Consider the following 16,857-nt stretch of genomic DNA (forward strand, 5'->3'; position numbering starts at 1 on the left):
CACACACACACACACACTCTCTCTCACACACACACACACACATGGTTCCTTCGGTTGAATTTATCGCTGCAATTAAATTATATATAATTTAAATTTGATTTTTTAAAGTTACTCTATGAATGATTTTGATTAAATTCTGATTAATCATAGTGGTTCACTAATTATCAAGCAACATTGATATTAGAGATTTACAGAGTTGAGAGATTTACAACGTTTTTGTAAAAGTAACGTTACCGTTACCATTACTGTTACTCAAAAAGTAACAGAGTCGTTACTCTTTTCATTATTTTTTCCTGGATACTCATAGAATATTGTCTATATAAATTTGTACGGTGAATATATAAATAAAAAATCGTGCATTATATGTTTACATTTTGTAGAACAGCATAAAATATGCATATAATTGTATGAAAAACGTTTTGTACAAAAGTGAAAAGATTCTAAAAAAATCTTGTATACATTCCTTGTATTTAGTATAAATATAGGTATTTTGTATAAATAATGCCTGTAAAAGAAAACGAATAGGAATATTACTGCCTCACTGTGTCAGTTTTGAGATCCATTTTGTCAGGCGCTAATTTTCGTTTATATTTTACGAAAAAGTTTATTATTGCAAAATTTCAAAGAGAACCATAAAAATTTCTATATATTGTCTGATACAAGACTTTCTAATTTGTATTTCTAGAAACTATTTTTAGCCTTTGTTCAAGAAATATCGTCCAAATAGAAAGTAGTGTATCGATATCGGAATTTTCTAATAATTTCAATCCATGTTGATGAAAAAGAATACAAATAGCTACCTAAATTGATTAACGATTCAATTGATGTCAGTTGGGTTGAGGTCATTTTAAAGATAACATTCAGGTACCGTAGCAGATCCCCCCATGAAAGTTATCAAGGTGTATTGTGCTTAATATAGGGAGCTGCAACGGACTCGCGTGATCGCCAGTGTGTGTGTGTGCGCGAGTGTTGCGTGTGTGAGTGTGCGCGTGGTCGCTGTACAGTATTGCTACTTGACGCGCGTTGCAGCGTTTCGACTGTTCCGAGGATACTGTTTCGAGTTCCGAACGATAGTCCGACACAGTGTGTTTGCGTGACTGGTACGTGACTGTCGCAGTCGCTATACTCTCGTATAGCGTATCGAGCGTACGCGACCTATTCGGAGTGATCGGAACAGCGATCGATCGTTGGACCGTTCGACCGTTCGACCGTTCGACCGTTCGACCGTTCACCGTGTCTCGTGTGTCGAGTCAGTCGAGTGTCGAGTCTGTCGAGAGCGAGTTCAGCGAGCCTGAAGCCCGAAGCAACCGGAGGATTAGTGCGCTGTCGACGCTACACGATCGCGTTGATCGATCTTCTCGGCTCGGCTCGGTCCGGCGGTCACTCGACTCCGGTCAGCTCCGGTTTACTTGCAGTTAAGTTAACTCATTGTCAGTACCGACCGACGAAATCGAGAGTCGCGCGAAGTCGCGCGAGGAACGAACGGCGCGCTCACGCTGACGGTTACGTCGCGATTTAAATTTATTTAAATTGAATCGCTGAGATAGCTGAGATAGCTTGGAATTCTTCGATTGTGCTCGCAGCTCGCAGATCGATCGGCACGCGTCTATGACTGAGAGCGTATTTGTGAACGTATGAATGCTTGCTCCGTGCGACGTATCATCCAGTGCTTTCTATATATATATATAGTATAGAACCTAGTTCGATGACGATGATGATAATCGACGTTTGATCGAGGAGGACGGGGAGCAGCATTATATATGATGCGACGGCGGCTACAATGAACGTTCCGATCGTGGCAGGGGACGTCGTCGACGATGGCGGCTTCGGTCGGCCGCGATTCGTTCGGGTAAGTTGATATCACTATCACCGAATTCCTATTGAATTTCACGGTCCTGCGACTTTAAATTAGCAAACTTATCGCGCTCGAAGGACGTCGAGGATGACTAGTTGAGTTTCGCTTTTACAGCGCGAGCTTTTACAACACGCCATGGATCCATCGTGTCGTGAAATATATTCTCGGAATTCCGGGCGCGATCATTCGCGATCATCGTGACGATCGGTGACGCGCGTCAATCTCGATCCGATATGTTACCATCGATCCGATTCGCCGGAAACGATCGTTCTGTCAAAGGCCTGTGGTACTTTCACTTTCGCTTCTATCTGGCGATGCCGCATTCAGGACCGCGTTTACCGCTAAAACACTGTCGCCTCTTATTGCTTAACTATGAGTTTTACTTGCGTTGCATTCCTACATATCATATCATATTTAATAAAATGTTCTTATATCTTGATAAAAGCAAACGCGATAATTCGTGCGCGAAAAGGAGAGAATTTAATCTAAACTCAACTTGCGATAACTCCCGCGTATAATCAATGTAAAATGAATATCGGACACGACGGAATGAAATTTACAATGCGAATTTAACAAGTTAAAAAATTCATTTGCAGCGTCACACGCTCATGCATAATTGAGTATCCATCAGACGCAGGTGTGATATTATTGTATAAACGTATAATGTATTAATTATACGTACATATGTTGCATGCATATGTTAAAATTTCATCGCGACGGACAATCGAATGGAAATTTCATATGTGTAGAACCGGTTACAGCAATGCATTCCATACGATATGCTATAAATTTGAGAGAGATTGGCTGGCAATATAAGAAGTCACAATGTTTTTTATTGAGATGTATTATAATCTAGAATGTATCTCTTTCCGAGAATTTTTTTTTATTCCCGGTCACAGAGAGTGACTTGCCGTTATCTGTTAATTAATTTTTTTTATTTTAGTATCATAGAATAATAGAATAATTTATTTACTTTAATTCACATATCGAGAAAGGATTTGGTTTACAATTTTTACTCCATACACACTTCCATTCATTCCTTATAATTACTTGACTAACAAATCTTTCAATTAGCATAACCAAAAAAAATATATAAAATTGAACTTAAAAATTATATAACTTTGTAACTATTTCATTAAAATTTGAAGATTTTTTTTTAAATGTTATAAATCTTGTATTTTAAATATATGCAAATTAATTAAATGGTAAATATAGCAGTTTTGGCACATTGTTGATTAATTATTTTTTCTTTTAACAATTATGATGGTTAGTATATAAGGTAATTTTGAAAGACAAGCTGGGAGTAAAAGAAAAAAGTTACACAATTTATCATTTTTTTAATCAAAAATTATAATCTAAAATACATTCCTTTTTTTTTTTAGAAAAGGATTTATTCTAAAGTCTCATTGTATATTAATAAATTTTTTATTTTTAATAAAAATAAAAAGCCTTTCAGAGCCAACGTTGGATGTCGTTGCGATTATAATTTACTGTATATAACAATTAATAAACATTTTGACTCGTAGATTAGGATCCTTTTTAGCAATTACACCACAAATAAAATATATACAAATTGATGAAACAATTATACACAATTGGATCATTAAATTATGTTTAAGATTACAAAAATTACTTTGTTCGTCATTACGTGAACTATGATTAAGATGTATTTGAATGAAATAGTCAAATTGTATCTGTATGTGCCCAATAATATTCGTTAAATTTCCAAATATACTTAATAATAAACCATGAGTCAATGAAATGAGTCAATGAAATGAAGATTGAAAATTAAATTAAAGGTAATTAAATAAAAAACTTACATGGCAGTTAAAAGATGGATATATCATGCGATGTTGACAGCATGCTTGTCATGGATCTAATGAGATCACGTTAAGCAACAACACAACAAGACACTCGATAAACTAAAGAAAAGAGAAATTAATTAAATCTTAGAAATTAAAATGGTATATACAGTATAAGGGATCTAAAAATTCCGTGTCACTTTGTACGTTCAAATCATTTTTTTATTTATATTTAAAAATCATTTCAGATATTAGTTGTTTGTTTAAAAAGTTTTCTTTATTTAGAATTTTATATTATCTCAATCAAAATTGTGTGCAAATTTCAGTCTACGCTCAGTAATTGCAGAGTGTTCCAATTAATATATGGTTTGTTTTCTAATTAATATGGTTTTTAAAAAATTTTATTTTCTTAGATACATTAGTAATAAATGGGATAGAAAAGTGTTGTCGTCTTTCTTGATCTTTGTTCTGAATATTTTTCTATTTCTGAGAAATAGTGACACCACTATTTATCTATGTAAACGTTTTATGAAATCTCTTTCTAATAATGGAAAATATAATGTTAGCGGATGTTATATCTCTCCATTTGTCAAAAGAATTTTAATGACTTGCTCATAATTTTTTGAATGATATCTTGGATGGAAATTCGATCAATTGGGCTTATTGTAACTATTTTTCTATTTTCTGGTATAATGGATGAAATAAATTCAAATAACGATCAGAACAGGTTTCCGATATGAATCCTATATAAGTCATTTTTAATTAATGTGTGATATCCAAAAAATTTTATGAATCCCCACCTACTTCTAAGTAAAAGTTAGCCTTAGATAGTTCGAGATATCACAAAGTTTACCAATATGATTTTTATTTGTTACAAGGGTCTATAACATATCGGAAAAAAAACAAAAGCATAGTCAACTTTTTAACAGGATAATTTTCTAGATCTGATATTTAGATAATTTTTTATTTTAGTAACATATTCTAAACAATGGAACAAATTTGGAGAAAATTAACAATACAAAAATTAAACAGTACTTTTTAAAGAAAAATTGTCTCCCCCAAAATATATCTTTGTAGAAGAATTTATTCTGAAATCTTTCCATTGTTTATTAATCAGTTTTTTATTTTACTAAAATTTCATTCAAACGAAAATTTTAAATAAAACCTACACGTATAACTTTACCTAGACTCATCTTAAAAGTAACGTCACGCTCACATTGCGTGTTTAACGATACACTATCTCAATCACGAGATATTTTTGTGTCGAGAATGTTTTTACTCGCTCCTCCATAAGTGCAACAGGCTGAGTGAATAACCTTTTTGTTATAATCTATCGGATGTTACGTACACTTTATGCACTTTATGCGATACTTACTTGAGCCATATGCGTTGTGAGATATCACGAGTGCAATCGCGCATTGAATCCTCGCGACGCGACGCGACGCGACATTTTGTAGGAAGATTCCACAAAGATACGATGCACTATAGCCATTATCATCATAGAAATAAAAGATAACAATACCTGTCACACATTCAAAATAGCTGTAAATTTGTCTAGAGCTGGAGATACCAGCGTTACATTATCATACATACTCATTAACATCACATTTTGTCTAATTGCTTCATATCATAAAGTTACAACTTTAATTACAGTTGCATTTATTTATTAAAAATATTCGACGAACGTTCGCTTGAAAATTTTGTTTGCCACTGAAGGTATATAATTTTACTGAATGCATACGTTAATGTGGACGTTGTGGACATTGTTTAAAACTGCCTACAGAAATGAATACTAATTTACAATTCGAAACACACATTAAGAAAGTTAAATGTTACAAAATTCAATTTAATTTAATTAATTGGATTACCATTACTCTTTTAACAGCTCTCTTTTTCTCTAATAGTGTACATATGATGCTTATGTTTACATACAGGTGTTTTACAACTATTAAAGTGTATTGTACCTACATGTTTAATTTTTAGCGATAAAACGAGCGGCTTTTATGTCTCGATAACGATGAGAAAATTTATCTTGGCGAGCGCGATGTGCGACTCTTACTTCCTTAGGCTTCATCCAATTGGCATAATTGCTTTAACGAGGTACATCGTAAAAGAGCACGTGCCTACCTTGTTGTTACCTTGTATTTTTAAGAATGCGTGCATGCTTTTTCGCTCGACTTCTTGAATGTATAAACGATAAAATTACATTACTTATGTGAATAGGGATTACTTTTTGATTAAGTGCCAATTCAGAGAGGTAGCGATTCAGACTTTCGTCTACCTTGAACGTTTCAAAAATTCGACGTGAATTTAAAATTGAAATCATTTCACGAACCCAGAGAACAAGTTCAAAATCGAGACATAAGACTTTTTAAAGAGACATAAGTCTTTTAGATGTCTTTGAGACCTCTTTTCTTTACAAAAGTATCTTTAAAATATCTTCAAAATGTCTTTTTATAGGTGTCTTTAAGACATCTATTGTAATATGTCTCGTTTTCGTGCATGTCGTCTGGGAACCGCTATTTCTCGATTAAAATTATAGATTTCATATTTTTATAAACAATAGTTTTACATTTATTTTGATAACTATATGATGTTATAAACTTCGAGATAAAATTCCAGAAATTAAATATTGTTTGTGAAGAAATTGTTGATGCAGGATATATACGAAACTTACTGCTTTATTAAAATTCTAATCATACAACAAATTATAAATTCATTGCAAAACATAAATTGTAAAATAAATTATTTTTATTTAGGCAAATTGAAAGTAATTTAGAAATAATAATTTGTCAAGGAAATATTTGCGAATACGGTTGTATCATTATGAGTTATAATATAATCTTTTTTCCTCATAGAACAATTTCGATTTACGTCATACTTTGTGTCGCAAATAATAAATTGTGAAACTGCGCAATGAGGAAAATGGTTGTATACGAGATATTCATAAATAATAAAATGACGAATACGTCATCTGTACATTTACATATATCGAACAACTTATGTTTATCAATGCTTTTTTTAATAGGTGCAAGATTTTTTATCGCAGTTTTTAGTAATTTTAACCGAAAGTTTGTTGATGTCAAAACTCCGGATAAATTAGCTAGTGATAGCATCGCGAATTTAGCAGCGGCACGAACATATACGATACATAACGACGTTCATGCAGCCCATTTTACATTTTTATATATTTGGCGTCGCGACGCTGGTGCTGTTGCGTCACTTGACGCAATTCATCGCATGAAGCAAAAAGCCAAATTAATTTTAAAGACAGATATCATGACGCGGTAAAAAGGTTTAGGCTTTGTCATACATTAGCAGTACAAGTTAACGAAACAATATAACGAATTTCTGCTAAATAATAACATTCTCTAGTTAATAACGTGTAATAAAGTATTTAAAAATAATAATACTTTTTTTTATTATCTTTTCTGAAAATTTATTGGATATTGTATAATTTCAATATTTTTCACTTCCATATTTAATATCATTTTGAGTTTAGAATTTTTTAGTTGCTAAATTCGTATTTAGTGTCTTGAAAATATATATCTAATTTGGCATAAGTATAAATTTAATATTGTAGGTGTGTAGCATCATATTCAATATCACTTTTGATAATCATTTTTGATTTGCCATTTTCAATTCAAGTTTCGTTTTAGAAAAGGCTTTTCATCTCACGTAGGATTTTACAATCGGCAGTGCTGGACCATTATTGGGTTGCTATCACAGTTCAGACACTAGCGCAATATTGGTAAACTACTGTGCAGTACTGGCTAAGTACTGAATGACAACTTGGGCCCAGTACTGACAGAACTGATGACTTGGTCATCAGTTGACAGCCGTAGCAGGTGTTGGTTTCGTTGTAACTGTTGGCGATCCTATAATATACGAGATTACATTATAAAGCATTTCATTACAAGTACCTACGTAAAAAAGATTTTTTAAATCGATTGGGAATTGTCGAAATGTCGATAGATTTTTTTTCAAAAAGTAAGTTTTTTCGCCACTAGCTGCTCGTTTGCTGTGTCGAGAACAGAAGTAAACTCGGGCAATGATCGCACGGTTAGGTCGCTCCTCCGACCGCGACCGGAATACGCTCGAATGGATACGTTCTCCATCACGTGTACCACGCCGCACCTTCGTCTACCATTCCGGAAATCGCGCGACGCATAACGCACCTGTTCTCTCTCTGTCTTTCTCCTTTTTTCAGTCTCTCTCTCTCTCTCTCTCTCTCTCTCTCTCGGGAGGGAGGGAGGGAGGGAGGGAGGGAGGAAGGAGTACAAACAAGATCAGAGAGAAATATACATATTAAAAGATGTAAAACTAGACAGGAAGAGAGAATGTTGTATGATGGGGTTTAAAATGTACAACCTAATGAAATAAGAAAGAAAAAAAGATTAAAAAACTTTAAGGGAGCGCTAGTGCCATATATGAGGAGTGGAGAGGGATAGTGCAATGTAGATGTATGGGATGTTTAAGTCTGGCGGTTTGGATAATTAATAAATAGGCATTATATTAAATTATATCACACATTGTAGCTATTGAATTGTAGCTATTGAAGCTAATAAAGATCAATGAATCAATCAATCAATCTCTCTCTCTCTCTCCCCTCTTTCGAGGATCTCGATCCACTTCACACGACGCGATCCTCGCAATTTTTATTTAAAATTTCATTATAAGATTTATCCAGAAAAATTATTGGTAAACTTTGAAAATAACGGATCCACGTCCAACGATTTCGACCTTGACATATATTGTTAAGATCATGGTCCTGAGTGATCTCCAGAAAGCTTTAGCCCGCGCTCGCTGTTTTTTTAAAAATTATTAACAAATAAAGTCGACAATATAAATGTGTATTTAATTGTATATATTTTTAATTACAACTATCACAAATAACTCAATATTTCACCTTTCCCTCTGCCATGTGAGGAGTACGATTTTTTTTCCATGTAAAGCAAAGTCACCTTCCTAGACAAAAGGGAGTAGGTGGGGTAGACAAAATTGCAAATTTTCTGCTTTAAAATCAAATTGTTTGCTTTAAAAACAAAAATTTAAAAACAAATTATATAAGAAAATAATATTTTCAAAGAAAATTTATGTTATTAAAACAGAAAATTTATTTTGAAGCAGAGAATTTTTGTTTTATATAGCAGAACTTAATTTTTTAAAATTTATTTACACTTTTCAGCATATTAACATCATTCTAATAGAACACCTGATTAAGCATTAAATTGAGTATTAAAATTGCTTGTCAATTTAATTCGTAATATTACTACAGTAGTTTAATTGTGTTTATAAATTCGAAGAACCAATTCGGCACGCAGTTCAAATAACTATAAATGTGGTATACATGCATGTATTGTACAATGTACAATACATATAGTATAGTATAGTAATTCAGATCGAATTATTTTTAAATATTAAAGATCTAGCTTTGATCTTTGTGGCCATTACTTCTATTTCTTATTGTTGAATTTTTGTTTTTCAAATGTATGAATACAGTTCAGTAAAATTTTTATTCTTAATTATTTTGTTAATAACTTTTGTTAATAACTTTTGAATAATGAATAATAAGCGCGGGCTAAAACCTTCCGAAGATCACTCAGGACTATGATCCTGACAGTATACTCGTATGTGAAGGTCAAGGTCATCGGACGTGGGTCCGTTATTTTCAAGATTCACCGTTTATCATTTATTTATATTACAGATAATAATAGATATATTTATTAAGCATTGCGTTAACATACCGATTTTTTTATATGGACATATATATATATACACGAAATGTATGTAACGATGTAGAATCGTGATATGCGAATAATTCTATGTGCATATATATTTGCATGAAATCATCCGTAAACATATAGAATTTGTGAAATGCTGTTTGTGACATTTCATGAACTCTATAGTTTATGCAGCGAATCTGCGTATGAGATACTTAGTCATGCCACGAATATAGAAAAAAACAAAAGAAAATAACTCTTTTTTTATCGGAAAAAAATTAAGTAATCAGATAATCGAATGGTTTATCCACACTTTTCAGATCTTATCTTATCAGAAAGATAACGATTCAATCAATATATTACTTGCAATTTATAGCGCGAAAAGATTAAATACTAAAGTAAAACATTTTTGATATCTTCGTATATGTACTAAAAGAAGCTATTCTTCTTGCTATTCTTTTATTCTCGTAATGTCTCAGAATCCTAATTATTCCTTTACTTAACGAAAACTTTATCGCGTAAATTTTTGATATTAATTTTAAACATTAAAAGATTCACACAGATTGTATCTTTTTATCATGTGAGAAAAAGACAGATAGAGAAAAGACGATAGAGAAAAGAGAAGAGAGAAGACCAAATTTTAAAATTAAAATTTTGTTAAAGCGAGTAAAAGAAAAATGATTAAACTGATTAATGAAAAGATTGGGAATCGAAAGAATTTATTTATTAAAAACCTTGCGCATGTAGAGAGAAAGATTGGCTAGGGCACGTACATTGTCTGGCAAAGGACGAATCATCAAGGGACACGTCGTTGTGACGACAATTACTAATCGATGAGCTGGCACATGTTTCCGTGAACAAGTGACTGATTCTTTCTTCATGTGAAAGAAGATCGCTAATCTAATCGCTAGTCTGTCGCATTTAACCGCATTTCTATTCTTGAAATTATACCTTCCCGTTTTTCTCTTTCTTTGAAGTCTGAGGATAGAAAAAAATCGTGTATAAAAATCGAATCACGTATTTAAATTATTTTGATTTCTTGATATTTCGTCTTTACATTTTTCCCTATTTGTTTCAAAAAGAATTATATTTAATTAGAAACATTAAAAAAGCACAGTGTAATGCGAGTCTACAATAGGGTCTTAAGTCGTAGAAAATTGACCAATTATAGTCGATTATTCTTCTCGACTGTGATTAATTAATATTCCGCGTTAAAAAAAAGAATGGTAATTTTATATATCAAATATTATGAATTTTACGCGATATCAGTCTTATATCTTTCAGGATGAGTCAGACTTATCATTGACTGCGTTCAGCAGAAAAAGTAGCTTTGCAACTGTTGTAAAATTCTTTAATATGATTGGTCTTGTTCTTAGTTCCTCATTGGATCTGAATAAATCAATCAAGATTTACATGTTGTTTTTGCTGCTAAGCGCAGTCATTGACAGCATTCAGGGATGGATCCAGAAACTTTTCAAGGCTGAAACTATTGGCGGATTTATATGCTATTGGATTGCCAATCAAGTTTTTCCAACATCAAGTGTCAACAACCAAAAAAAGGGAAATTTTTAGTTTCCATACCTTTCCGTCTTTATGTTTTAATTTACGCGTCGTAAGTGAAAATTTTTTTGCTTGCAACGGACGGAAAATACAAGTCACAGCATAGATTTTTGCATAACGCTGCACAACGTGATGTCTGCACTAAAATAGTAAGCCTTAAGCCGTAAAAATCTAGGAGTTTCTTAAATTAAACAATATTTTTGGAATATCAAAATTGTGATTAAGCATTTTATAGGTATTAAAAGTATTTATATAACATTTTGCTAGAAATATTTTGAAGAAAGAAGACATCCAAGGTGAAGGTCGCGTCCCCCATTTGTCTCTGGCTGCATTCAACGGAAAAAGCAGCTTTATATTATTGTAAGATTTTGTAATAAATTAATTCTTGCCTGTAAAATTCCTCTTTCTAATCTAATCGCCTAAATGTGTAAACCAATTCTATTAAAGAATCTTACAAAGAATATTTGCAAAGCTGCTTCTTCTGCTGAATGCAGCTGTCGATTCTGAAATTCGCATCGGTTTCGTCTGCAAGGCAGCACTACGCATACAATAAAAAAAAACGAAGCGACATTCGATCGAGTGCTTTAATAGCGTATGCAGGCGACGCGACGTCAGGCGCTCAGGCTCGCGTGAGTCACGCTGGCGCGGCCACTATGAGTCGGTGGCGCAGCTGTCAGGCGCAGCGGTAGCTATCTTCCGGTACTCCCGAACGGCGGAGACGTTGCTTCCTTGCGTTTACCTATTCCTTAGGGTGACCGCCTTGGGATACAAACTTATGTGAGTCACGTCGCACCGTGCGTAATCACACATGTCGGCGACACGCGGCGCGTCTTCGTGCCTCTAAATGCGAAACAAGTCACGTCATGGCCGCTCGTTAACCTTGCCACTGTCCCTAATTTTATCGCACACTTAAGGATCTCGCAAAAAGGACACTCTTTCGTCGACAAGAGACAAATTTCACATCCTGCAAGCAGTCAAAGCTAAAAATTGTTGGAAACTTTTCAATTAAAATTACATATAATTTCTACAATTAACAGTTAATTAAGGCTGTTTTTGCAATATTACCTAAAAGTAGCGGTCAAACAATCAGCCAAAATAAGCTGATATCAGCCAATATCATTAAAAAAATTTTGATGATATTAATCCGTAAATACAACCTGATCAACTGCAAAAGCAAATAATTTTATTTATAATGATTTTTTGCAACAAAATGTGGCTATATTTTTCTGTTTTAAGTCAATAACTTTTGAATATATAAGTGATCCAAATAAACATTTGCATGAATATTTATTACTGTTTGATCAATATATGTATAAAATTTGATTTAATTCTTAATGTTGTACTTTCTCATCAAATTTATAAATAAATATTATGAAATGCGATTTTACGTATAAAAATTAAAATAAACAAAGAAAATTAAATAATTGTTAAACTAATTAGAGAATTGTGCTCAAATATACAAATATTCAGAGACGTAATAATAGAATAATCCATGAAATTTTTATATTTTTTAAATATTTTTTTTTTAGATATAATACATACATCTTTAATGAAAAATATAATAACATCTTTTTAAAATATGAAATATTTAATTTTATTTATTATCTTTGAATAAATTTATTTGCGTTTTTTCAGTAAAAGGTTTGCTCGCGTAATATTGAATTGGATAATAAAACGCATGGGTGGATATTGATACATATCGCTCACTTGTTAAAACAACGATATACATAACTAAAAATCCTTTCTGAATTAATTGTAGAAAAAGAATGGAAACATAGGAAAAAGAGAGATATTTCAAAAGAACATACTTTTAATCATCCTCTGTAATCGGTTATTTTGATACACTAAAATCAAATTTTAGAATTAATATTCCAAAATTTTAATTCACAACATTAAAATTTATTTTCTGAAAAATTTTGTTCACTAAATTATTGCAACAAATGAGTGATATTATGACTATCACATAACAATTTTTACAGGTAATTCGAAAAATATGTTAACAATGCAAAAATTAATACCATATTTCTTTAAAATTTTGTAGCTACATTTCAACAATTCTATCGAACAGTATTGAAATTAACTTTGTAGAAACATAATTTTTTCATGAGCAGTTTCTTCATTAGCAGTCATCAGTGAAGACCTGGCCATTTATAGTAAATCAATGCTTATTGGCCGATATTCATAGTCGATTGTTATATTTGAGATTGTTATATTATCATAAGGCAATCAGGGGGTCGTATTAGCATCTTAAGACATTACTTAAGAGGTTCTTAAAATAAGAACTATATGAATACCAGTCATAGAAACGCCTCACATAGAATGGTAAATCGAACGGATGCGCTTGTTTGTATGCATCGCTTCTAATCTGTCATAACGCGAACCTGCCAATATGAAAAAGTAATCACGTAACGTGCCGTAAATCGCAAATATCAACCTCACATTGTAAAATCACCGAGAGCGCGATATTTTTGCGTCACGCGAGTCGCTTGGAGCGTGTTCCATTTTTACGTCAGAATACGCGTTTTACGCGTTTTGTCAGGTGACAAGTAAAAAACGATTAGTTCTTTCGCAATCGGTTACGTAAATATATCGCTTGACCGCGTATGTATTTCCTAGAGTGGCAAGCGCACGGTGTCTTTTTTCTTAAATTTTTGAAAATTTTTCCGATCTGGATTAGAATATTCGAAAAGGTCGCATTCTAGAAACAGATGGCAGAAAAATCCCCAGTTTGAAACTCATCTATCCCGAACTAATCATCGCCTTCCTCTCAGTGCCTATCTCAAAGTAGCAATGTCGATTTTCCATAGCATCTACCGATTTTCGATTTGCAACATGAAGCTTCTGCATTCTGAGTTTTGTTTTATTGTAATCCTCAAATCAAACCTCACATAATTTTCACGTAGATCGGAAAGATTGGTTGTAATTGGAAACCCAACCCCGAAATGAAACAAAATTTAACGAAAAAGTTTATTTATTAAGATCATAATTTATCATCGTAATGAGTTTATTATACACACAAAGAATGATCTAATTAGTAGTTACTGTAATATCATTAAAGTGGCACGCAGAGCTTTACGTAAAATATAATTTAAATAGTAGTATGAAACCGAGGTGGGGGAGGGGAGGTGGAAATGTTAAATGGAAGATATGTATAATTAGATATATCAAATTGAAATTATATTTTTCACATTTTTCATATTATATAATTTTTCTCGTAGAATTTATTTTAACAAACGGATTTCGCTGGATTTTCAAGCTATTCTGGCTTGAAGTGTACAAAGTGGCCATCTTAAAGTGGCCATTAACCTAGTCAGGTTGGAATGTCGAAGTGCAAATGCTTCTAAGATGCTACCTCAAAAAAGAAAAGTTCTTACAACCATCTGTCGCTCTTTTCAATCGCAACGGTCGAACAAGTACACGAGATAGCCTAATTTCCCATGGAAATTAGACAAAGATATGACAAATCTGAGAAAAAATTAGCTGTTAGCTAAATTTTTGCATAGACCTTTATTTCGCCGTTTTAAACAATATCTCAAAAGTTCCCATCGATGTGACTCTTGCTTAAAATTTTATAGAGGGTCATTGGTAAAAAGCAGTTTTTCACGAATATCTTAAAATCTGCTGGTTCTACAAGAATATATGTATTTATTATGATATTTGTAGATTGGGAAATTCTCTATAAAAAAGGTTCTATGAATTCACGCAACGATAACGACGACGACGACTACGCCGGGCGAAGTCGACGATATTATGTTTTCAAAAATTTACAAAAAGCAGTGAAATCCTTAAAAAATAACCTGTTTAAAAAAGAAAAAATGTACGCTATGTATGTGCATAAAAAAGGTATCGAATATTTCATGCAAGACACATAAAGTAGAAAGTGACTAAAATAGTCAACTGGATTATAGTGAAGAAAAAAATTTGGTTAAAACGCAATATTCTAGGGCTAATTCTATGTCTTCATAGCAGGAAAATTATTTGCAATACGAATTAATGAAAAGGTTACATTACTTGGCTAATTGCATTTATTTTGTATCCGTTTTTTATTAAAAGGAATGTAATTTTCGATACCTTTTTCATGCACCTACTGTACATTTTTTCTTTTTTAAAGATGTTTTTTTTTAGGTTTAAATATAATTTTCGTTATTTTCAATATGATTACGTGTGTCTAGAAATATTTGACCTCATTGCAATTTCAGGGATAGTTCACGTTCGCATGACATTTGCAATCACGATAATGTTAATGTTAACTGCAAGTAAATGTACCTGTCTTATATCATGAGTTTCTGATTAACGATGCGACAAATTGGCGGCAATCCAAAATTAACATCATTCCTATTACATTTTCCTACAAAATGGGAAACATCGCTTCTGTCTCTATCAAAAAAAAAAGCTTAATTTAAAGCTGTTAGGAATTTAATCTTTAGAAATCACTCTCGATAATCTAAACTCTTTATTATTTATACTCTCGCTATAATATCGTATAATTATCGCGTTACGATACCAGTCTCATTTTCCTCGAATGATGTCGAAGGATGTTTGAAATTTCCGTTGAGAAATTTATCACAGTCAACAGCGAAACGTGCAGTGTTCCCTCCTTCTATCCTCTTATCCTTTCTCTTGTAGCGCTATCGGCTACACAGCAGGCCCATCTTCGCGATCGGGCCCATCCCTACTCTCTAGTCCCTGCTCATCATCCTTTCTTTTTCCCTTTCGCCGAGGTATACCGGTCGCGGCCGAGTCCAGCCGAGCTCTAGGTTGCCGCGTTGATGGATCGTCGTCTACACCGATCAGGAAGTCGCGTACGCCATCGCATCGATCTCGTTGTCGAGCTCGACTTCGTGCTCCGAAATTCGCCTGATCAAACGATCAAACGATCATCTGACAATCCCGAAATTTCCCCGATCTCGTCCTTCCGTTCACCAAAGTGTTCTCCGTTCTGCACATGACCGCGAGTTCTCCAGAGTTCTCCAATATTTCTCCGGACGCTACGTGAAGAAACGCACCACCGCTTTCTTTTGCTCAACGAGACACCCGACATTGCGCCTTTCATCGCGTAGAGCAGACAGTGCGCGATTTTTATTCTCCACGAGAACGATAGATTGTGAATCATCGGGATTGAAATATCGGGACTCGGTTGAGAGGAGTTGCCTCGCACTTCCGGTCGACCGTGTGAACGACGCGACCGCGAGCACTTCTCGGGAACTTCGCGGTAGCGAACTAGCGGTTCCAAAGAATTCCGCCGAAGACGATAGTCGACAGGCGGTCGTGTGTTACTCTCATCTTAAGAAGACACGCGGAGGACGTTCGACGCGAATACGTGAAGACCGAGAAAGCGAGGACACGGATCGAGAAGTGAACTCGAATACCCGCGGTTCGCCCTGGCGAATAGACGCACAAACGATGTTGATACTTCCAGACATAAAGCTACAGGTATTTAAATAACTGCCGCTTAAAACTATTGGAGCGCACCAAGAATTCCGATCGATCACTATTAATACATTAATAATTAAGCCCATTTTCATTAACTTAAGTAGATTGACTTTAATCTTGGTTCAACTTATTCTGCGTCTTTTCCTGATTCTAAGAATTGTAAAAAATAGGTTGAAGAATAAATTGAACCGAGATTAGAGTTAATCTACATTGGTGAAAACGAATATAAGACATTTGCGAAATTTGAAAGTTATCAAGATTAAACATCTCCCAAATAAGTCAGAAAATATTTAAAAAATGAGTCGACGTACATCCGAAACATTTTCTAAATGTCTTCAGGGCGATCCTTATGACCTAATTTGAAGTTTAATACATGTAAAAGATATATGTATATAAATTAATATAATATTCGAAAGAAGTCGATTTATTATGTGAATTAATGGTCGAATTCCTAATCGTCGAAATTAAGAATGTATTGTATATA

At 33.5% G+C, this 16,857-nt stretch overlaps 1 protein-coding gene across 2 annotated transcripts in view; it reads left to right on the top strand.

The window, feature by feature from the left end:
- Nucleotides 1-1,096: 1,096 nt before the first annotated feature.
- LOC108753586 (rhophilin-2) overlaps nucleotides 1,097-16,857 on the top strand; it is a 46,088-nt gene continuing 30,327 nt past the window's right edge. The window contains exon 1 of one of the 2 annotated variants that reach the window (XM_018495298.1): nucleotides 1,097-1,849. In XM_018495298.1, coding sequence (XP_018350800.1) covers nucleotides 1,781-1,849 — 69 coding nt within the window. In that variant the 5' untranslated portion in view covers nucleotides 1,097-1,780. Of the gene's footprint in view, nucleotides 1,850-15,639; nucleotides 16,374-16,857 lie in introns of those variants that run through there. The other variant, XM_018495301.1, reaches the window with a different exon arrangement.

Source organism: Trachymyrmex septentrionalis, unplaced genomic scaffold (genome assembly GCF_001594115.1).
Source record: "Trachymyrmex septentrionalis isolate Tsep2-gDNA-1 unplaced genomic scaffold, Tsep1.0 scaffold7, whole genome shotgun sequence".
NCBI lineage: Eukaryota > Metazoa > Arthropoda > Insecta > Hymenoptera > Formicidae > Trachymyrmex > Trachymyrmex septentrionalis.